This window comes from Epinephelus lanceolatus, chromosome 10 (genome assembly GCF_041903045.1).
Source record: "Epinephelus lanceolatus isolate andai-2023 chromosome 10, ASM4190304v1, whole genome shotgun sequence".
In the NCBI taxonomy this organism is placed as follows: domain Eukaryota; kingdom Metazoa; phylum Chordata; class Actinopteri; order Perciformes; family Serranidae; genus Epinephelus; species Epinephelus lanceolatus.
Window position 1 is genome coordinate 43,961,497 of NC_135743.1, and position 23,614 is coordinate 43,985,110.

Here is a 23,614-nt window from a genome sequence, read left to right on the forward strand (position 1 = left end):
GGTCGCAGACCAGCTGTGTGACTTTCTCCACGATAATAATTAGGGACCGAGCCCTAAGGCAGAGGACTGCTCACAGAGCAGTCCTCGCCAAAGGCGAGGACCCTATTGTTTTTTTTTCTTTCTTTCTTTCTTTCTTCCGCCGCCTCTTTGAGCTGGAATTTGACCCCCTAAACATGCTCAAAAACTCACCAAAATTGGCACGCACATTAGAACCAGTGAAAAATTTTAGAAAATCATGACATTAACCCCTAAAGTGCCAAAATGGGCTCTCTAGCACCACCTAGGCACACAAAAATGGCCGCCACGGCCTGTAGGAACGTCGTAGAAACATGAAACCAAAAGTGGCGTGTTCGTCTCATGAAGACCTAAAAATCACGCGCTGACACCCCTGACCTAAATCCAACAGGAAGTGAGGTATTTGCCCTTTCAAAGTAAGATTTTGACTTAAAACTGCCTTTCCTAAAAAATCTTCTTCTCATACACCGCTTATCCAATCGGCTTCAAACTTGCACAGATGACAGATCAACTCGTTCTAATCAAATCTTATTCGTAACTTTTTCATTACTCGCGTAGTTTGGATTTTATGGCCTCCATAAGGTCAGATGTCAGAAAAACGTCCTGACGATCTTCGAAAGCTGTCCCATAGGAAATGAATGGCAGCAGGGGGGAGAAAGAGACCAATCTTAGGGCTTTTTCTAGCATTTACAGCGTCTCCATACTTTGTGTTACAGACTCCATTCCAACTCTCAAATGTTGCCACAGGTCTCATCTATTCACTCATGTTTTCATCTTTTTCATATCTTTTACCGTTTTTCATCTGTGCCTCTCAAAGTACCATGAGCAAAAGTGGAGAAATTGTCAGTTTACAATGGGTGTGTATTGCACGGAATGCTGTGAGCTAGAGTGGAGAGGGCTCTAAAAATCGTCTAAAACTTTTGTCTTTAACTCGCTGCCATGGCCACAATTTTCACTGTACAGACACAATTTATACCACAAAACGTAGGAAAATTTGTCCCGGTCACAGATATGTTGACATGGAATCTCTCACACGTACACATTTTTGCTGAGTGGCTCCAAAGCGAAGGGAGCGCCGATTTTTTTCTCATTCACTCCCATGTAAACTCTGAGGAGAAATTTCTGGAAACAGCTTAGGTGCAACACATTTTAAACTCGCTCGTCTGACCGCATTTTTGACTCGAGAAATATAAAACACGGCATGTGTGTTCACGAGAACTGGCTGTCTCTCACAATCACTTTATTTTCTTGATTGGACCAACGGTTTGGGTATGGGAAGAACTTGTTCGAGGAGTTAAATCCCTTTATAAACAGCCTTTGGTGATCTGCTCTCCTGACGTGTCTGTGTCTGCCACAGGTGCAGGCAAGTCATTAATCGCCATGACAACAGCTGCACACACAGACACAGCCACAGGGTTCTCTGGTCTGTGTGTCTCACAATATTTAAAGGACAGATTACAGCAGCAGAAACTTCATTTGAAACAGAACACACACATTATTAACCCCTACAGTGCCAAAATGGGCTCTCTAGCGCCACATAGGTGCACTAAACTGGCCACTGCAGCCCGTAGGAATGTCGTATCAAGATCAAACCAAAACTGGAGTGTTCGACCTACAAATAACACGCTAACACCCATGACCTAATTCCAACAGGAAGTGAGCTATTTGCCCTTTCAAAGTAAGATTTTCCCTCAAACGTGCTCTTAAAAAAAAACACATCTCCTCCTACACCGTTTATTGTATCGGCTTTAAAGACGCACACATACCAGTTCAACTGCTGCCAAACAGATCTTCTGTATAACTTTATCTCTCTCATGATCACATTATTTTGATGATTGGACCAGCAGTTTGGGAATGGGAAGAACTTGTTCGAGGAGTTAAATCTCCACTAAAACAGGTCTCTCTGTGTTCTGTCTCTGTCTGTCTCTACTCTTCTGCCAGGTGCACATGGCAACCGCTGTCACACACAAACTCCATTTTAACCCTTTAGGTGCCAGAGTTTATTGAGGAAAATATTCCATTTTCATTTCAACATTTCAAAAGACTGTGGCTTGAAAGTGGTGAGAGATAAAGGCATACTGTAAATGAGAAAACTATTCATCATGACCCAAAGTTTGTCATGGGAGTAAATTAACTCATCTAATTTGCATTCCGTGACGTCACTAGGCGGCGGCCATATTGGATTTCATAAATCTCAGTAAAACAGCATTTTGAACAGATTCACACAGTAGATTTCTTTTGTTTTGTGCTGTTTTTGTTGTCTCTTCCTCAAAATAAAGGAAGAGGAATCTGATGGGAATAAATTAACTCATCTAATTTGCATATCGTGACATCACTTATCCATACCTACAGCTACAGAAAGCATTCAAACATCAAAACGTTCAGCTCTGTAAGGATTTTCTGATGTTTGTGGCAACATGTTTGATATTTCTAAATAATTCACAGTGACGACATAAGCTGGGGGCCGAAACGGGCGCGAGTGTGAGGTCCCGCCAAACGCTGCTTGCAGCTTTAATTTATTTGAGGAATTTCAGTCAGGATTTAGAGTGCATCATAGCACTGAGACAGTACTAGTTAAAATTACAAATGATCTTCTGATTGCTTCAGACAAAGGACTTGTCTCTGTATTTGCTTTATTAGATCTTAGTGTGGCATTTGACACAATTGACTATCAAATTCTGCTACAGACACTGGAACATTTAATTGGCCTAAAAGGTTCTGCCTTAAGCTGGTTTAAATCTTATTTATCTAATCATTTTCAGTTCGTTCATGTTCATGATGAATCATCTCTACGTACTAAAGTTTGTTTTGGAGTTTCACAAGGTTCTGTGCTTGGACCAATTCTGTTCACTTTATGCTTCCTTAGGTAACATGTCTTTGAAAACTCTCCAGCTAATCCAGAATGTGGCGGCACGTGTACTGACAGGAACTAAGAAACGAGATCACATTTCTCCTGTTTTAGTGTCTGTGCACTGGCTATCTGTAAAATCCAGAATTGAATTTAAAATCCTACTCCTAACTTACAAAGCTCTAAATGGTCAGGCTCCATCATATCTTAGAGAGCTCATAGTGCCGTATTATCCCACCAGGGGTCCGTTTCACAAAGCAGGTTCAACAAACTCTGAATCTAATCCTGAACTCTGAGTTGATCTACTCTGAGATAGGAAACTCTGAGTTTCCGGTTCCAGAACAGCTGATTTGAATCAGTTTAATCAACTCGGAGTAGTTTCACCAGGAGTTAAGCGCATGCACCACGACTATAAAAAGCCAGCATCAATGGATTCAACGAGTCACCATGGCAACGGGGAAGAGGAGGGCTGCGTTTTTCACCCCACTAGAATTAGAAATCTTAATGCGCTCATACGGTGAGTTTGCACACGTTTTCAAAAAGAAGCGCAACACCGCTGCAGCTGCAAAAGAGAGGGAGACGGCGTGGGAGAACATTGCTGCTCAGGTCAATGCGTAAGTTTAAATGTAGTCCTTTGCAATCACAATAATATTACAGGGGAAAACTGCTTGAATGGTAGCCTATTAATTTATTTCATTTAGCTGCAATCCCGCGGGGGAGAAGCGCACTTGGCAGCAGTTTAGGATGAAATATAAAAACATTGTTCAAACAGGTAAGACCTCGGCATAATCTCATGGGGGTACCTCATTTTGATCATGTTTTACATTGTAAAGTAAATATTAAGTGGCTGTTTGACTGTGCAGTTGTTTTATCCCCAACATAATGCTGTTTTCACACACATAAATGTCTTCTCATCTATATCATGTTCTGTTAAATAATTTAAGCCTATTTAAACTAACACAGACTTCTACTCAGCCAACAGAAAGAAGGCAGATGCCCGTAAAACGAGCACACTTTTCTGACCGCCCTGCAGACAGTTGCCTTACTCAAGTGTTCAGCATCTCCGACATTGTACAAAAAACTTCCATTTGCAAAGAAACACAGCGCAACACACAATATCTGCTGGGATGTGAGAGCATGATTACGATTGGTAATGTTGCAAATGTAAGGACGGATTAGGTTGTGTATGTAGATGATGGACTGTGATGTGAAACGGTACAGCTCAAAAAGATAATTGTGTGGAAATGCTAGAATATCTATGCGCGGTCTGATAACCATCTCCCGACGAATATTTAATTCTCTGCGCAGTAATGCTGCACCTTCATCCACGGGATCATTATCAAAAGGACATGCCATGTTAAAGGGACATTGTGTAACATTTTCAGTTGTTTACTGGCAAAAACTGATGTCTGCATTCATAAATATGTCATCACTGGTGTACTATTACCTCCACCAATAATCTGACTTATTCTCGTAAAAGGAGAATTTCGGATTTGTTGTACATTGTGCGGGTAAGTCGTCTGTGGGGTTCCATTACGTTTCGCCATCTTGAGAATACACCGCCAGCAAGGGACATACAGCACCGCCTTCGGCGTTTTCGTTGAGAGCCAGGCCAGCACTGCGTGACTGAGGAGCTGAAGGAGAGGAGCAAGAGGCGCTTCGCTACTACCATGGCAAATTTGAAACAAAGTCCCACTCTTTGAGCATAATGCAGGATCATGCATATGCAGCATCATGGGAGACGGAATCCTTGTCGCCAAGAAAGCGCAAAAGGTAATAGAAAAGGCAGCGTGACCGGCAAATTAAATAAATGAAGGCCCACATCGGGGTAGCCTTTCCCAGGTAGAGAGAGCTGCTGAGGGAGAATGGTAATGCAATGGTTTTTGTGTCTTCCTCTGTTCGTTTTACTTCCCCTTCTATGGAGCTAAAAAATGATGATAAGTCACCTATATTATCCTTTTTGTATACAGAGTCTCATAAAAAATTTTGACAAAACTGGAGATTTCCTTGGCGTGATCTGGCCATCAATATTCAGTTTAAATATGGAGGAAATCTCTGCATTTCTTTTTTCCAAGTTGAAAAAATATTTTGTGTTTTTTTTCTCCTTCTTCCAACCATTTCCTCCTAGATCTTACAAATGCTCCCCTTGCTTTATCTTCATAAATTTGATCCAGTTCTAATTGTAATGTAATCCATTTTTCTTTATTTTGTTGGCCTGCATTTGGATTTTCATACAGTACAGGCCAAAAGTTTGGACACACCTTCTCATTCAATGCGTTTTCTTTATTTTCATGACTATTTACACTGTAGATTCTCACTGAAGGCATCAAAACTATGAATGAACACATGTGGAGTTATGTACTTAACAAAAAAAGGTGAAATAACTGAAAACATGTTTTATATTCTAGTTTCTTCAAAATAGCCACCCTTTGCTCTGATTACTGCTTTGCACACTCTTGGCATTCTCTCCATGAGCTTCAAGAGGTAGTCACCTGAAATGGTTTCCACTTCACAGGTGTGCCTTATCAGGGTTAATTAGTGGAATTTCTTGCTTTATCAATGGGGTTGGGACCATCAGTTGTGTTGTGCAGAAGTCAGGTTAATACACAGCCGACAGCCCTATTGGACAACTGTTAAAATTCATATTATGGCAAGAACTAATCAGCTAACTAAAGAAAAACGAGTGGCCATCATTATTTTAAGAAATGAAGGTCAGTCAGTCCGGAAAATTGCAAAAACTTTAAATGTGTCCCCAAGTGGAGTCGCAAAAACCATCAAGCACTACAACGAAACTGGCACACATGAGGACCGACCCAGGAAAGGAAGACCAAGAGTCACCTCTGCTTCTGAGGATAAGTTCATCCGAGTCACCAGCCTCAGAAATTGCAAGTTAACAGCAGCTCAGATCAGAGACCAGATGAATGCCACACAGAGTTCTAGCAGCAGACCCATCTCTAGAACAACTGTTAAGAGGAGACTGCGCCAATCAGGCCTTCATGGTCAAATAGCTGCTAGGAAACCACTGCTAAGGAGAGGCAACAAGCAGAAGAGATTTGTTTGGGCCAAGAAACACAAGGAATGGACATTAGACCAGTAGAAATCTGTGCTTTGGTCTGATGAGTCCAAATTTGAGATCTTTGGTTCCAACCGCCGTGTCTTTGTGAGACGCAGAAAAGGTGAACGGATGGATTCCACATGCCTGGTTCCCACTGTGAAGCATGGAGGAGGAGGTGTGATGGTGTGGGGGTGTTTTGCTGGTGACACTGTTGGGGATTTATTCAAAATTGAAGGCACACTGAACCAGCATGGCTACCACAGCATCCTGCAGCGACATGCCATCCCATCCGGTTTGCGTTTAGTTGGATGATCATTTATTTTTCAACAGGACAATGACCCCAAACACACCTCCAGGCTGTGTAAGGGCTATTTGACCAAGAAGGAGAGTGATGGAGTGCTGCGGCAGATGACCTGGCCTCCACAGTCACCGGACCTGAACCCAATCGAGATGGTTTGGGGTGAGCTGGACCGCAGAGCGAAGGCAAAGGGGCCAACAAGTGCTAAACACCTCTGGGAACTCCTTCAAGACTGTTGGAAAACCATTTCAGGTGACTACCTCTTGAAGCTCATGGAGAGAATGCCAAGAGTGTGCAAAGCAGTAATCAGAGCAAAGGGTGGCTATTTTGAAGAAACTAGAATATAAAACATGTTTTCAGTTATTTCACCTTTTTTTGTTAAGTACATAACTCCACATGTGTTCATTCATAGTTTTGATGCCTTCAGTGAGAATCTACAATGTGAATAGTCATGAAAATAAAGAAAACGCATTGAATGAGAAGGTGTGTCCAAACTTTTGGCCTGTACTGTATATCATAATTATTTCTTTAGTTATACTGTCCTCCTTTATTCGTTTGGCCATTGTTATTTCCTTCCCTCTATGAATTGCCAATCTTCTAATTTGGTATTTCAAAAATTCCCATTGTTCTCCAAAAGAATTGAGAACTGCGGCCTTTCTCCAACTTTATTTAGCTAATAATTGATTTTGCCACACTTATAAAATGTTTGTCTTCTAACTTCTATTCATTCTTCTGCCTTTCATTGCGTTATCAAGACTTACTGAGATGTAGATAAGTTTGTGGTCTGTGAGTACAGATGGCTCAATGTGGACATCCATTACTTCTTTCTCTAATTCTGTAGATATTAACCAGAAATCTATTCTTGATTGTTTCTTCTTATATTTAGAAGAAACAGTCTTCCAACCAGTCTATCTTTAGTTTCCCATGTGAACTGACATTTGTCAGGATTTCTATGTCTCCATATATCAAAACAGTTTAGATTAAAACACAAGTTGTCAAATTCTGCAATATTGTTAGCTCTCACAGGACGTGGTGGTGTACAGTCTAACAGTGGGTTTTTAATGGAGTTCCAGTCTCCTCCAAGGATTAATTTTGCATTGGGAAAAGTTGGTAGAAATGTGCAGATTTCCTCCTCCAATTCATGAAATAAGGCTCGATTTCTGGAACTGTTATTTATACCATAAATATTTCCCAAAATAAAAATAATGTCCACAACTTTTACAACCAGAATGACCCATCTACCAAACACATGCATTTTACTCTTCAAAATTTTACCTTTAAATTTCCCTTTTAAAATAGCCACACCTGCAGAGTTATTGCTGCCATAAGCCATCCATATGTCATCTCCCCATTGATTCTTCCAGAACTTTTAATCAGCTACTAATGCATGAGTCTCTTGTAAAAAATAGAAATCAGCCTTAAATTTTTTGCAAAACAGAATTCAGTGAGCACAGTGATAAGGACAGTGTCACTCCCACACACTCACAGAGAAAATAAACAAAAAACACAAGGAAGAAAGAATTTCAGCACCTACTATCAAAATGAAATGATCAGTGTTATACCTGGTTGTTTGTGTTGCCCCTGCTTAATGTTAAATAGTCACTTCAAGACGGCTATATTGTCATGCTGTCATCCATCAGAGTCTAGGGGCCCTGATTGCAAAGGCCCTGTCGCTTTCTGTTTTCAGCATAGACCTTAGAACAGCTAGCAGGGCCTTATAAGCGGATCTCAGACTGCAAGCTGGTTTGTGTGAGGATAAAAGGTCTGAAATATAGGCAGGGGCTAGCCCAAGCCTTAAAAACAAATACAATAATTTTAAAATCAATCCTAAAATGACCAGGCAGCCAGTGCAGGGATGCTAAAACAGGGGTGATGTGGTCACATTTTTTAGACCTAGTTAAAAGCCGAGCTGCAGCATTTTGTACTAACTGTAGATGGTGAAGTGATTTCTGGCTGAGACAGGTATATAAGCTATTACAGTAGTCAAGGCATGAAGAAATAAAAGCATGGATGAGTTTCTTCAAATCTGTGGCTGAGATAAAAGACCTGACTTTGGCTATGTTTCTCAAATGATAAAAACATGTCTGGACCATTTTTTTTACATGAAGTTCAAAGTTCAAGTTTTGGTCAAAAATGACGCAGAGGTTACAAGAGGTGTTAAATCGCCAAGGCTTTCCAAAATTAGTTTTCTTGTTGTGGATGGACCTATAACAATGACATCGAATTTTGACTGATTGAGTTGGAGAAAATTGTCTGACATCCAGTATTTTATTTCTGCGAGACAGTTGTGGAGGGCTGCTATATTAGACTGATCACCAGGCTTGATTGGGATGTACAACTGTGTGTTGTCTGCATAACAATGAAAATGGACGTTGTATTTACGGATGATGTCACCTAGAGGGAGCATGTAAATGGAAAAGATAATAGGGCCTAGGATCGACCCTGGGGGACACCATAGGAGACATTAGTGGGGCAAGAAACAGAGCCAGCTATAGATACCGAAGAGTATCTGTTAAAAAGGTAAGACCTGAACCAATTCTGAACCCACTTCTCTAACCTGTCAATTAAAATGTCATGGTCTACTGTGTCAAATGCGGCACTAAGGTCCAAGAGAACTAAAATGGAACACTCGCCAGCATCTTGAGTCAACAGGAGATCATTGCAAACTTTAAGGAGAGTTGATTCTGTGCTATGAAGTGATTGAAAGCCGGACTGGAATTTTTCGAATAAGTTATTGACTGATAGATGATTTATTAATTGTTTGAATCCATTTTTTTTCTAGGGTCTTTGATAAAAAGGGAGCTTTGAGACTGGTCTGTAGTTGTTCAGAATGGATGGGTCTAGATTGGGTTTTTTGAGCCGAGATTCAATTAGAGCAGGTTTAAAATAAGCAGGAACCACACCTGAGGTTAGAGAGTGATTGACAATAGATAAAATGAAGGGACCAACAGTGGGCATAATCTCCTTCAGTAGTCTGGTAGGGGCCACATCCAAAGGGCAAGAGGAGGATTTCATGCGCATCACCACTGTGTTGAGATCAGTTAGTGACACTGAACTAAACGAGCAGAGGACTGACATAGAGTAGGACTGGTGAGTTGGCGGTTCCGGTACAAGTGAATTGTGGGGTCAACTGCTGATGTTGTGAGATCTAATGTTTTCAATTTTTTCAGTGAAAAATGATGAAAATTGCTCACAGAGTTCAGGTGATGCATGTAAATTAATATTGGTGGGGGCGCCAACAATTCGGTTGAGTGTTTGAAACAGCACTTTAGAGTTTTGAGCATTCTGGGAGATCAAATTGGAGAAAAAAGTTGCTTGTGCATCCTTAACTGCAGCATTGTAATTATTCATTAGGCTTTTCAAATGCTCATAGTGAACTTGAAGTTTGCAGGACTTCCATTTACGCTCTATTTTGCGTACCTCTCTTTTTAAGAAGCGGGTATGGTCATTAAACCATGGAGAGACTGAGTAAGTGATTTTGGTTCTGGTTTTGACTGGGGCTACTGAGTCCATTGTATTCAGGCAGAGGTCATTGAAGGAATTCATCAGGAGGTTGGTATCATGGGAGAGAGGTCGTTTGGAAGAGAGGCATGAAAAAGCATGTGAAAATTTAGCAGCTGTTGTTGAGTTAATGATGCGAGAGCAGGTGGGGGCAGGTGAGACTTAAGGCGAAGGAAAGGAGTACAAGTTTAAAACAATACTAAAATGATCGGATATACAGGTGTTAATAAGTTCCACATTATCAATCTTCAGACCATATGAAATAACAAGATTTAAGATATGGGTGGGCCCTGTGGAATGTAAAACAAAATTAAACAATTCTAAAAGATTAAGGAATTCCCCCGCAAGAGCATCACCAGGACAACAAACATGAATGTTGAAGTCACCGATTGTGCAGACCCGGTCATAATTAGGTAAAAGCAGAGAGAACAGGTCAGAGAATTCAGAGACAAAAGTGTCATTAGGCTTAGGAGGGCGGTAAACTAAAAGGAATAAAATCGGCTGGTGCTTATTAACACAAAATGTTAAGTTTTTGAAGGAGGAGAATTCCCCACAGGGAACAGGCTTATAAAAGAAATTATCTCTGTAGATGGCAGCGACCCCTCCGCCGCGGTCAGATAGCTGGGGCTTCTGTGCATATAAGAATGCTGGAGGTGTAGCTTCATTCAGGGTGCTGTATTCATCTGGTTTTGACCATGTTTCGGTCATACAAAAAATATCAGTGTCATTGGAGGTAATAAAATCATTGCAAATAAAATATTTGTTATTCAAGGACATTACATTTAAAAGGCTAATTTTTACAGGTATGCTTGGTGGAACAGAAGGGCCTGATTGTGTATGAATGGAAATCAAGTTATTCAGGTTTCGGCCAGCAGAGGGCAGGGTGTGTTTTTTTTGGTCTGTTGTTGGTAATTCTGACAGTAGGGACAAGACCAATTTGGACAGGCCGGGAGAGGTCGTTGTCTATTGAGGTTAGTGACAGCTGGAGCCTGTAGGGGGAGTAGTTATGGGAGGCAATGTTCACGGAGGGCTCCGTAGAAGAAGAGGAAGGCACTGAGGAGGGGGTGTGGCATGTAAACAGTCACGCATGTGTGTGTGGTATGGTGTGTACAGTGTGCTGTATATTGACAGCTAACATGCGGCTTCCTAGCTTGCTCGGGTGAAGTCCGTCATGTCGATAAAAGGAGGGGCGGTTCCAAAATAAGTTAAAATTGGATAAAAACCGTGGATAGTACAGGCGGCCCGGAGCCAAGAATGGAGCTGGAGGAGCCGACTGAACCGCTCTGCGCCAAGGCCGAGTGTGGAAAGAGGGCCACTGATGAAGATTGACATCCCGCAGTTTTTTAGGGCAGTGAACAGACTGTTCTTAGTTTCCGTAACATGTTGTGTTTTTTTACTGGGTGGGGTCGTTGGCCTCACGCCCAACCCCCAACCTGGAGGACCAGGTGCTGATTTTTGTCTGGACTCTACCCGGGATACCTGCCCGACATGGTTGAACCTGCCAGGGGTTAAGCCCCCGTCGGTATAGCTACCCGGGTCACGGAGACACACAAGCTTCCCCACCACGACAAGGTAAGCAGCACAAGGAGAAGCTGTTAGCCTTATGTCCCACCTGGGACGAAGAGGATTAAGTAAGTAAGAAGAACAGACTGTTAAAACCGTTCTTTAGCAGCTCAGACTGACCGTGGACCACATCGTTGGTTCCAATGTGAAAGACCAGACGTTTAATTGAGTGTGGAAATGTTTGCAGTAGGTCCAGGAGTTTATCTCTGATTTTTGTGACGGTGGCTCCTGGAAAACAGTGGGAGGTGGAATTAAAAAAGCGAATGTTCCTGGCTATGGAGTCACCCACTATGGCGGTAGTTGGGGGGAACGAGGGACATGGACGAGTGTGGGGACTGTTGGCAGAGTGTGAGGTGGGGTCACAGCCTCAGCCGTGGCTGGGGACTCACATGACCCTTTACGGCAGGGAAGACCACCGCAGTGTCTCGCCCTGAGAGCAGCCTCCTTCACAGACCTGAACGAGGGTCCCGGGGCAGACCCCCCAACCCCCCGGGTTGCTGGCAGCGGATCAGTCAGAGGGCAAACAGGAGAGGAATGGACAGTCTGGAACGGAGGGAATTCCTCAACACTCAAGACGTTATATCTGTTCTCCAGTTGGAGCTCACAAAGTGGAGCAGGTATCGGGCTGGACCTCTCTTGTCTTTTACCATGTACTGTGGACCATGGCTCTTGGTTGGGAGTGGAGCTGTTAGCTCTGAGCCTCGGATTAGGACTGAAGGTGAAAGTAGCCTTTGCACTGCTGTTCACCCATTTTGGCTTGGCCCCCAGCAGCAGCCACGGGTCCTCCAAAGGGGGATGTGGAGCTGGAACTGATGAGGTCAGCCTGGATGTAGCTGCGGCGGCTGTATCATCAGTTCAGAGCTGAGTAGCCGAGACTGACAGCTCAGCTGGGGCCAAGTCGGGATCCGCTGTAGACGTTGAGCCGGCACCAAGCTCTGTGACGGTGGAGTTCAGATCCGCAGGGTTACCAGGGGGGCTGGCACCTATGGCAACTACGGAGTCAAGGAGAGCTTCTTCATCCCTGATCCAGTACAGATTGGTAATGCGCTGCTCCAGCTCCGCGATCTTCTGGGATTTGTGGAGACAGCTGTCACAGTTATGTGGAGAGGTGAGTGGAGCCATGGGGGGCAGATAGGGTAGCCTAGGAGACAGAAAACAAATTCCGGCAGCAACGGTGTAATGTGTTATGACGTGATTATATTTGCCGGTACGCTACTTTCTCTAGCTTGGTATGAGCCACAGTAGAAACTTACGCGTGGGGACTCCAAAAGGAGTTCGCAGCATTGTGTTGTCTCAGATCAGGGTGGATTTGGATCCAGTAGAAAGCGGGACTTAACGGCGCAGGCCCAAATGCCGGGTCCATTGAGATGAATGGGTGTTCGGAAAAAACGAGGGAATTTTGCCAGGTAGCTGCAGTCAGTCCGGTGTCCAGAAAACAGCACAGAAGGTGTAAAAATGGGTTCTGGGGTGGCCAAAGTGTTCACAGGGTCTTTCCCTCTCAAGCGAGCAGTATCGTTGTGGTCAATCCAGTTGTAGAATGGAGAAAAACTAGTTTATTGCTAAAAGTTAGCGAAGCACCAAAGTATCTTGGGGTGCGGCTGTGTCGGCACCAGTCACACAAGTGTCCCAAAAAGCTTAAAATCCGCCGATCGAAAACACAAGATCAGCCATCCGGCCAACGTACAGACTTTAAAACAAATAAAATCTTAAAAGTAGTCCATTATAAGTGGCATAAAACTGGATTAAAAGTTATAATTTGAGAGCTGAAGTGATGAAGGACGCCGACATCCTGGAAATGTTGTGAGCAACAAAAATACCCACCTAAAGGGGGAGAAAGATCAGGTCATTATGGCTTTAACCCCCCGAAAGAAGGCCTTTTTCCCTTCCTTGCACGCTGCCTCAATGTGGGGCTACAGTTTGTTCCTAGTCTCTTTATCTCTTGTAGTAAGATCTTCTTCAAATCTAGGTTTTCTGGACATAAGATAATCTGAATTCTTGGCACTTTTCCATACCATCTCTTTGGTTGCTCTGGAGATGAAACGTGTGATGACTGGTGGTACCTTGTCTTCGGTCCTCCTTCCTATCCTGTGGCTGACGTCGATGTGGAGATGGAGCAGGTCCCCAGCCTCTGGAGCAATTGCCCGGCAGACATTCCTCACACACTGCTCAACGTCTTCTCCTTCTTGCTCTGGAAGTCCGTAAAGCCTCAGATTCCAGCGTCTCTGGCAGCATTCAGCATCGTTCACCTTGTCCTCTACCTCAGAGATTCTCCTCTTATGGTCAGTAGTTACTGTCCTCACAGTGGTTACATCTTTTTTCATGTCTTGAATTTCTTTGAAGAGAAATTCTGCGTTTTCTTTCAAAGCGTCAATACTTGCTGCCTTGTGTTGTGTCAATTTCTCCAGCGCATCAGCCTTATTTTCAAGACCATCAGCGCTTTCATCTATTTTCTCCATCAACAGCTTTACGATATTGTCCTGCAGCTCGGCCGGAGTTGGTTCAGGGTTCATTTTCTTCGCTGCGGGAGTGCTCGGCATGGAGTCAGGTAATGGCATACAATAAGGGTCAAGATTTTGAGGACGCATGTAAGAATGTAGCCCCAAGGCGTTGACTTCCATCTCTGCACCAACAACAGGTACGTTGTTACTTATGAGGGCAAAGAGATTCCTGTCCACCTTTCCTGCCCTTACTCTGTTTCCCCTGTCTTTCCCTCTTTTCCCAGACATTGAGGTAGCTGTAGGGATATGGTAGCGTTGTTCTCAGGTGTTAGCACTAGCCAATATAGTTAGTGCTAGTTTCCTCATGAACTTGCTTAAACAGATGTACCTTCCACTCTACGTGAGGGCAATCAGTCTCTGGCTCTCAAACTTCAGTGCCTCAATTTGCCATTTACAGATGGTATAATCAGTCCTTAGGTGCGAAAATCAAAGTTTCTCTCAACAATGACGGCTCATGTAGCACATGCCTGCTCACGCTGAGACCAGCCACCCATTTATAAAATCTGGCTCCAATCAGATCTGCAAGTACAAATACGTACAAGTAGTTTTGAGCGTCATTCAAAGGAATAGCCAATCGGGACGCTGAGATTAACATATCATTTGACTATCCAATCATGAATATAGCTTTACTATCCAATCACGGAGCCGAAAAACAAGACTGAGGAAGACAACAGTAACTGTAAGTTGATGCATATAATAACGATAATGATTGATAGATAGATAGATAGATAGATAGATAGATAGATAGATAGATAGATAGATAGACGAAGCGCAAATTGATATCGCTAAAAGTTTTACATTTTAGCAATCAATAATATGTTTGTGACTGCAACCTAACAGTTTTGCACCAAGAGAACAAGGAGACCGACTTTACGACAAGAGGAAGAAGAAAACAAAAAACAAGACTGAGGAAGACAACAGTAACTGTAAGTTAATGCATATAATAGTAATAATAATAATAATAATGATAGATAGACAGATAGATAGATAGATAGATAGATTAACGAAGCGCAAATTGATTTCTCTAAAAGTTTTACATTTTAGCAGTCAATACTATGTAACGTTAGCTAATGAAGACATTAAAGGAAATGACCACTTTAGAATGAAAATACAGACAGTACTTACTCACCCTCATGCCGACAAGAAGTCCAGTGTAGTTTTTTAATCCACAAAACTCATTCAGGGTATAGGATAACAGCTGGCCGGATTTTTCCATACACTTGAAGTGCATGGAACCCTTGTCCAAAATTATTTTAAAAATGTAATAAAACTCCGCTAATGCATTTCAAAAACGTCTCGTCCATCGTAATCCAAGTGCCCTGAAGCCATGGCATGCAAAATTGACTTGAAATTGAAATTTACTCTATATTTACTTTATTGCCAAGTAGGTTTTCACATGTAAGGAATTAGACTTGAGGCATTTCTCAATATGCGTTCTTGTCTGTACTTGTGTTCTTGTGTCCCTGTGAAACGTCATCAGCCGCAGCCCAAGTACTGTCCCAATACACAAGTTGGCATTTCACCAAGAACAGTCAAGAGCCCGGAAGTTTTCTTGACACGCCCCTTTTTTACAGAGGATGCATCAGTTGGTAACTTGTACGTTCTTGTCAACACAAATATCCCGGCATGCATTTCGGCAGTCGAGAGAGCGGATGAATCCCGGTTTTCACTGTTCAGGGCAGATGGCAGACAGCATGTGTGGCGTTGTGTGGGTGAGCGGTTTGCTGATGTCAATGTTGTGGATCGAGTGGCCCATGGTGGCGGTGGGGTTATGGTATGGGCAGGCGTATGTTATGGACAACGAACACAGGTGCATTTTATTGATGGCATTTTGAATGTACAGAGATACCATGACGAGATCCTGAGGCCCATTGTTGTGCCATTCATCCACGACCATCACCTCATGTTGCAGCATGATAATGCATGGCCCCATGTTGCAAGGATCTGTACACAATGCCTGGAAGCTGAAAACATCCCAGTTCTTGCATGGCCAGCATACTCACCGGACATGTCATCCATTGAGCATATTTGGGATGCTCTGGATCGGCGTATACGACAGCGTGTTCCAGTTCCTGCCAATATCCAGCAACTTCGCACAGCCATTGAAGAGGAGTGGACCAACATTCCACAGGCCACAATCAACAACCTGATCAACTCTATGGGAAGGAGATGTGTTGCACTGCATGAGGCAAATGGTGGTCACACCAGATACTGACTGATTTTCTGACCATCAGCCGCAGCCCAAGTACTGTCCCAATACACAAGTTGGCATTTCACCAAGAACAGTCAAGAGCCCGGAAGTTTTCTTGACACGCCCCTTTTTTACCGAGGATGCATCAGTTGGTAACTTGTACGTTCTTGTCAACACAAATATCCCGGCATGCATTTCGGCAGTCGAGAGAGCCCCGGGAAGCTTTGAAAAGGAGGAAAAAAGCTTTAAGTTTTTTACAAATTTCATATGCTATTTTATCACAAAATTCCCTTCTGATGAGTTTTTACACGTAAAATGAACTGTGTAGACTTCAAATATAGGCAGTTTTACAAAAATTGACGGCAAATTTAATATTTGCTCTAACATTGTCGGAGTTGAGAAGCTCCATAAACTGGCTCACCTCCAGGCAGTGCCTGGGGGGTTAGCTGGTTAGCTAGACGGCTTGCTCCAGTCTGCTCACCGATCCCTCTTGTTTTCCCACTGTCCCACAGTTAGGTGACAATGGCAGAGGAGACTCAGACCCACAACTGTAAGATATGTTTTATTAATATTCGTACCACTGTTATTGTGTCATTACATTAATTTCTGAAAAAAAAAGTAACGTTAAGTAACGTTAGTTTAATAGGTTGTAGCCTGTCACGTTAGCCTAGTGTTAGAGTTAACGATCTCTGTTATTCTGTCATTATATTCTGTGTGATGTTAATGTTACCATTGTAACTTCAGGGGACAACAGAGCAAACAAGTGCCCTAATTGAGTGGCGAGCCGCCAATGAGGTCCTGTTTACAGGGAAGAGGAATTCCTCAAAAAATGAATGGGAGTGAGTATGTTTTTTATGTGTTTGTATGCGACAGGCGGTGGTCCATTGGTGTGTTTGTATCAGACTTGATAGCCTCTTAGAAGAGTTTGATGCACCAAAAATAAAGAAAACAAATACAAAGTATAAAGCTAAAGGAAATATTATAAAAGTACACTGAACAAAAATATAAACGCAACACTTTTGTTTTTGCTCCCATTTTTCATGAGCTGAACTCAAAGATCTAAAATATTTTCTATATACACAAAAGACCATTTCCTCACAAATATTGTTCACAAATCTGTCTAAGTCTGTGTTAGTGAACACTTCTCCTTTGCCCAGATAATCCATCCCACCTCACAGGTGTGGCATATCAAGATGCTGATTAGACAGCATGATTATTGCACAGGTGTGCCTTAGGCTGGCCACAATAAAAGACCACTCTGAAATGTTCAGTTTTATCACACAGCACAATGCCACAGATGTCATAAGTTTTGAGGGAGCGTGCAATTGGCATGCTGACTGCAGGAATGCCCACCAGAGCTGTTGCCCGTGAATTGAATGTTCATTTCTCTACCATAAGCCGTCTCCAAAGGCGTTTCAGACAATTTGGCAGTACATCCAACAGGCCTCACAACCGCAGACCATGTGTAACCACACCAGCCCAGGACTTCCACATCCAGCATGTTCACCTCCAAGATCATCTGAGACCAGCCACCCAGACAGCTGCTGCAATAATTGGTTTGCATAACCAAAGAATTTCTGCACAAACTGTAAGAAACCGTCTCAGGGAAGCTCATCTGCATGCTTGTCGTCCTCATCGGGGTCTCGACCTGACTGCAGTTCATCATCGTAACCGACTTGAGTGGGCAAATGCTCACATTCGATGGCGTCTGGCACGTTGGAGAGGTGTTCTCTTCACGGATGAATCCCGGTTTTCACTGTTCAGGGCAGATGGCAGACAGCATGCGTGGCGTTGTGTGGGTGAGCGGTTTGCTGATGTCAATGTTGTGGATCGAGTGGCCCATGGTGGCGGTGGGGTTATGGTATGGGCAGGCGTATGTTATGGACAACGAACACAGGTGCATTTTATTGATGGCATTTTGAATGTACAGAGATACCATGACGAGATCCTGAGGCCCATTGTTGTGCCATTCATCCACGACCATCACCTCATGTTGCAGCATGATAATGCATGGCCCCATGTTGCAAGGATCTGTACACAATGCCTGGAAGCTGAAAACATCCCAGTTCTTGCATGGCCAGCATACTCACCGGACATGTCATCCACTGAGCATGTTTGGGATGCTCTGGATCGGCGTATACGACAGCGTGTTCCAGTTCCTGCCAATATCCAGCAACTTCGCACAGCCATTGAAGAGGAGTGGACCAACATTCCACAGGCCACAATCAACAACCTGATCAACTCTATGGGAAGGAGATGTGTTGCACTGCATGAGGCAAATGGTGGTCACACCAGATACTGACTGATTTTCTGACCCCCCCCCCCCCCCCCCCCCCCCCCCAGACCCCACCAATAAAGCAAAACTGCACATTTCAGAGTGGCCTTTTATTGTGGCCAGCCTAAAGGCACACCTGTGCAATAATCGTGCTGTCTAATCAGCATCTTGATATGCCACACTTGTAAGGTGGGATGGATTATCTTGGCAAAGGAGAAGTGCTCACTAACACAGATTTAGACAGATTTGTGAACAATATTTGTGAGGAAATGGTCTTTTGTGTATATAGGAAATGTTTTAGATCTTTGAGTTCAGCTCATGAAAAATGGGAGCAAAAACAAAAGTGTTGCGTTTATATTTTTGTTCAGTGTAAATTGTAACCTGGTGAATAGATAAGTAATTTCCCTCTGAGGATCAATAAAGTTATTCTTATTCTTACTACTATTCTTAAAGTAGGCTGTAGTGTGGTATTAAACAGTGCAAAGTACTTGTGAAGCACAAAAGAAAAAGTACAGGTGACAGTTATGTAGTTATCAACTTAAACAAAATGACTAATTTGTACTAACAACAATAATAACCTATGTGTACAACTGTCACTCAACTATTCCTTGCATGCATGTACTGCCGAAGTGCAATAGTGCCTTCATACGAAATGTCTGCATTATCATGCCATAACTACATCATATCAAATGGTTTCCGTCAGCTTGTGTGTTTGTCACTGAAATATCTCTGTTAACTTGTGTGTTTAATTTGTAATAATATCATGTAATATGATGTCTAAGTTGTCCTCTTTGTTTGTGTGTGTGTGTGTGTGTGTGTGTGCGCGCGCGCGCGCGCTTTATCCAGAGTCTTTGTGAAAAATTGCGGCTTTGCTGTGACAGCCAAGCAGGCCATGAAAAAGTGGAACAACCTGAAGGAGAAATACAAGGTAACCCACCATTGTGTCTACTCTTCAGCGATGAAGCTATATACATATTTGTTAAATGTGGAATTCATCAGCTCAGAAAAGTCAAGCTGAAAACAAATATTGGTATTACACAATATTTGTGGAATCAGTATTTTATTGTGGCAAGACATCTTAAAATAACGGTATTATAGCTTGACATTTCAACACTTGATAGTGTTGCAACAAACATATTAGTCAACATTTGTGAAGCCATTCAAACTGGAAACCTTTTGGGACTTCAAGCGTTCATTCATTGATGCTGTATTTCAGGAGCTTAGGGATCCTCCGACAGGGAAAGGGCTGGAGGCGGATGGGGTGACTGCTGCTACCTGGCAGTGGTATGGTCAAATGGATGCTGCACTCCGGGGGCAGCACTCCATAAGCCCACCCCTGGTAGTGGCATTTAATTTGACCACCACTACAGGTGGTGTTGTCACTTCCCTTTCCTCTGCCCCTCCCAAAGAACGGGCCAACCTGCCGCTAAGAAAGAGGGCAGGGTCAACCAGGAGCTCCTGGAGTTCCTGAAGGAGCAGGCAGAGAGGGAAGACGCAAGGGAGCAGCAGGCAGTGGAGAGGGAAGAGGCAAGGGAGAGATCAGCCACTGAAAGGGCTGAAAGATACTTGTCTCTCTTTGAGAAATTTGTAGATAAATTATAAAAAATGTATAGTTGATTAAATTTAATATAACCGTTCCTAATTATTGTTTGTTCCAAATTATTGTTTGTTGTATTTGTTTTTGAATAAATATTTGAAATATGGAGTTTCTGTATGGTAGATGAACAGTTATACATAAAGTGGTAACATGAAAGCATGTGTTATTTAGACTTCAGGGGAGACACCAGAGCTTATGATGATAGTCAGAACAATACCTTCTTCTCAAAATGACCTCTGCTACATAGAACATTTTTCTGACTTTACTTGTTGACAGCCATCAGATTTGGCATGCTTCTTTCTAACTAAAATAGTTGATTAAGTGAGGCATTTTTTCCATTGTCATTGCCATTCTGTGAGGTGTGTAATTTAAAAAAAACAGTTAATAACCATATATACAATCATTTTTAATTATTCATTAGCAAAACAACATTGATAACAAGTAACAATTTAGCTATATACACAATCATTTTTAATTAATCAGCTAAACAATATAACAATTTAACATCACAGATACACACACAATAACTTTAATTTCTGTGTTAGTTATAGTCATGCTCCCTCAGAAATGCAGGTTGCTCTGCAGGGGCAGACACCTGCGCAGCAAGCCTGGCCCGGAGGTTGTTTCCAGAGAGCTCCAGTTCAGCAGCACCAGGAAGGTTATTTTCGTCCTCCTCCTCCTCCTCCTCCTCCTCTTCTTCTTCCTGGATGTCCCCTGTCAGCAGGCAGAGATTGTGGAGGATGCAGCATGCGGCGATGACCTTTGGTGCAAATAAAGGCCGGATCTCCAAAGCCCGGAGGAAGATGGCCCTCCAGCGGGTTTTAAGCATCCCGAAGATGCGTTCAATAATGTTGCGGGCCTTGGCATGGTGCCTGTTAAAGCGTGCTTCAACTTGGCCTGTTGATTAAAACACAGTTAACATAAAATACATGTAGTGTTTCAGATGGATAGATAGAAACTTCAGTGATCCCGAGGGAAACCCAGGAATGCAAATGCAAAGTAACAACTGTAATAAACTATTCTGTGTATTCTTACCTGCTACGGGCTGGCGGTATGGGGTCATGAGGGTCACCGGATGCTGCAGGCAAGTGTACCCCCATCTCCAAGCAGGTAGAAGCCAGCTGGTGGGTACAGGGACTCCTTGTACATTGGAGATCTGCGGAGGATAAGGGCATCATGGACTGACCCTGTGTTTCCAGCGTAGGTGTCCAGAAATTTCCCACCACTGTCACACTAGACTCACAAGTTAGTCTTTAGATGCTTTGCTTAACTAAAGACTGATGACTTTCTCCCAGATTTTGTGTTTAGATGGGCGGATACAATTTCAGAGTTTAAAAAAACTCCCTACGTTGCAGAACCAATAGTAAATCTGCAGGGCAGTCCTTCAGTGGCTAGCTTAACTCTTGTGCTTGTAAACATAGTCCCACTAGAAACACGTGTAGTGGTACAAAATGGCTCAGCCGTGCTCGCAAAAACGCCGTCAAAGTTAGTGGATGTTTGTCGCGTTTGCGGCGACACATTCTCGCCAACTAAAAGAAACAAACATAATCTTTTACAAGGCCATGACTCATCCGTCTGGCCGGACTATAGAGGGAATCGCCTTGTTGTTTACAAATACTTCCGGGTAGAAAACCAGCAGAGCTTTTAGCTATATATATAGCCTATATATCACATTTGTCACATCACTGTATCACCGTTTGGACTAATCCAATGTTTGTAAAGTCTATAAACACAAAGATTGAACAAACATTACTATTTCTGTGTGCACGTTTAGCTGGGCTAACCGTTAGCTGTTAGCCCTGTTAGCCGTTAGCAGTGTCTGTAATAGGTAATAACTCATTAAACGGTCTGTGAAAAAAATATTTTTTCCAGCGGATATCTTAGTTACAACATGATTGAGCTAGCAAAGCAGTTTTGTGTTGCTATGTGTGGTATTTATTCAGTTTTGGGAAATCACGATGTCCAGAAAGCATCAGTGGCTGCAGCTGACAGGGACAGCTAACAACAGCAGCAAAGCTAACATCAGGACGTCATCTGTTAAAAGCCTCCCGTTGTCGGATACGACATGAAACTGCTCCAGTTAGCTCAATAATGTTGTAACTAAGACATCCGCTGGAAAAAATATATTTTTCACGGATGAGCACACGTTTGATAAAACGGAGTTAAATCTCTCGGCATCCATTTTCAAGCTCTCTGTGTGTTTGTTTCCTTGCGGACGAGAAAAGGGGGAGCGCACATTTCCGAGAAGGCGTGTCCTTTTCAAAAATGCAAGAGGCGCTGCTTTGTTGTCGGCCGTTTTTGCCGGTGTGTTAAACACACTTTAGAAAGGAGTGTCCCCAGACTATCAGAAGGCGGAGATCTCTGATTGTCTGGTGGCGAGACTACTGTCACACACTCCCTGGAGCACCACTGAAGGGAAGAGCTTGCGGTTAATGTAGCATTTCTTCTGTGGTTCTGCAGGTGGGAGAATACGGACGTGGCACCCATCTATGGCACCAGCCACACACCAAAATGCCTCGTGCCCAGCCAGACGTGCAAAGCCTGCCCCCACCTGCCTCCATCTCTTCAGGCTTGGGGAAATGGATAACCTTGTGGAGGATGGCCATCATGTCCTCCACTGAAGTGTGGACTACCCTGCCAACTGTGGCCCTCGGCATGGCAAATATGTCTGCTGTAACTCTATAGGAGGTGCCACATGCCAGCCAATAGAGACAGACAGCCACCTCAGTCTCATGGCTCCAACCATGTGGCTTTTGCCAAGGCAGCATCTGGACCAGTAAATTGATGGTCTCCCTGGACAGCCTAAAGGCTGGTTTTAGGTCTGCCTCAGAAAAAAAGGTGCGGAGGATAGGCACAGTGTTGTTTATCTGTGCATACCTCCGAGGAGAATGATCCTGTATTAAAAAAGAAAGATATATTTTTAATGTTTACAATCATGAATTGACATTTTAATATTTATTTATTTATTTAGCTATTTCATAGTTTTTATCTGTTTACTGTGATCATGCCTATTTTACTTAGATGTATTTGAAATTATGTAATGTAAAATGAATTAAATATTGTTCTTTTGTCAGGGTCTCATTACGCATTGTGTGTGGCATATATTATTTAATTTCCTCAAATAAATTATAAAACTTAAAGGACAACTTCGGTATTTTTCAACCTAGGCTCTATTTCCCCATGTGTATGTGCGCATATGATTCATGGGTACCACTCGTTCTAAAATTGGTTCAGTATTGAGGCGCAAAATGAGCTAAAACGGTAATGGGGGGCAAATGCGTCCCGTATAAAAGTGCTTTTTTTTTTGCCACTGACCAGTTCAGATCACCAGTGCTATCTCTGTAGATAGCATATTGTAGCGGCCCTGGGGCAGTGGTGAGTGTGAATGAGTGGAGTCAGCTGTCAGTCAGTGTTGGAGCAGAGAGGTCCCCGCTGGGTACTGTAAGTGAGTATGTGTGTATGAAGTGTGTGTTACGCTCGAAGAGTCAGAGGACAGAGTCTTTTACGTGCTACCCCCTGGAGTTGGGGGGGGGGGGGGGGCTCAACTTACCCCACTCCTATGCTCAACTTAAGTTGTGCCACGAGACCACTTTTTTGGACATGCTATATTATCAAAACAGTTATGTTTACACTCATTCTGTTTGTTTGTAGCGATGCACAACATCCTGAAATATATGCACATATATTAGTTAGCAACAAAACTATAATAGCCTTGATGTAGTGATCCTGAATATGAAAAGTGGCTCATCTTCTGCAGTATGTGCAAAGTGTTC

General features: G+C 43.0%; 1 protein-coding gene across 1 annotated transcript in view; it reads left to right on the top strand.

Moving 5' to 3' along the window:
* LOC117264504 (amine sulfotransferase-like) overlaps positions 1 to 22,917 on the top strand; it is a 60,966-nt gene extending 38,049 nt beyond the window's left edge. Inside the window, exon 7 of the mRNA XM_078172026.1 lies at positions 22,302 to 22,917. Coding sequence (XP_078028152.1) covers positions 22,302 to 22,462 — 161 coding nt within the window. The 3' untranslated portion in view covers positions 22,463 to 22,917. The remainder of the gene's footprint in view (positions 1 to 22,301) is intronic.
* Positions 22,918 to 23,614: the final 697 nt, after the last annotated feature.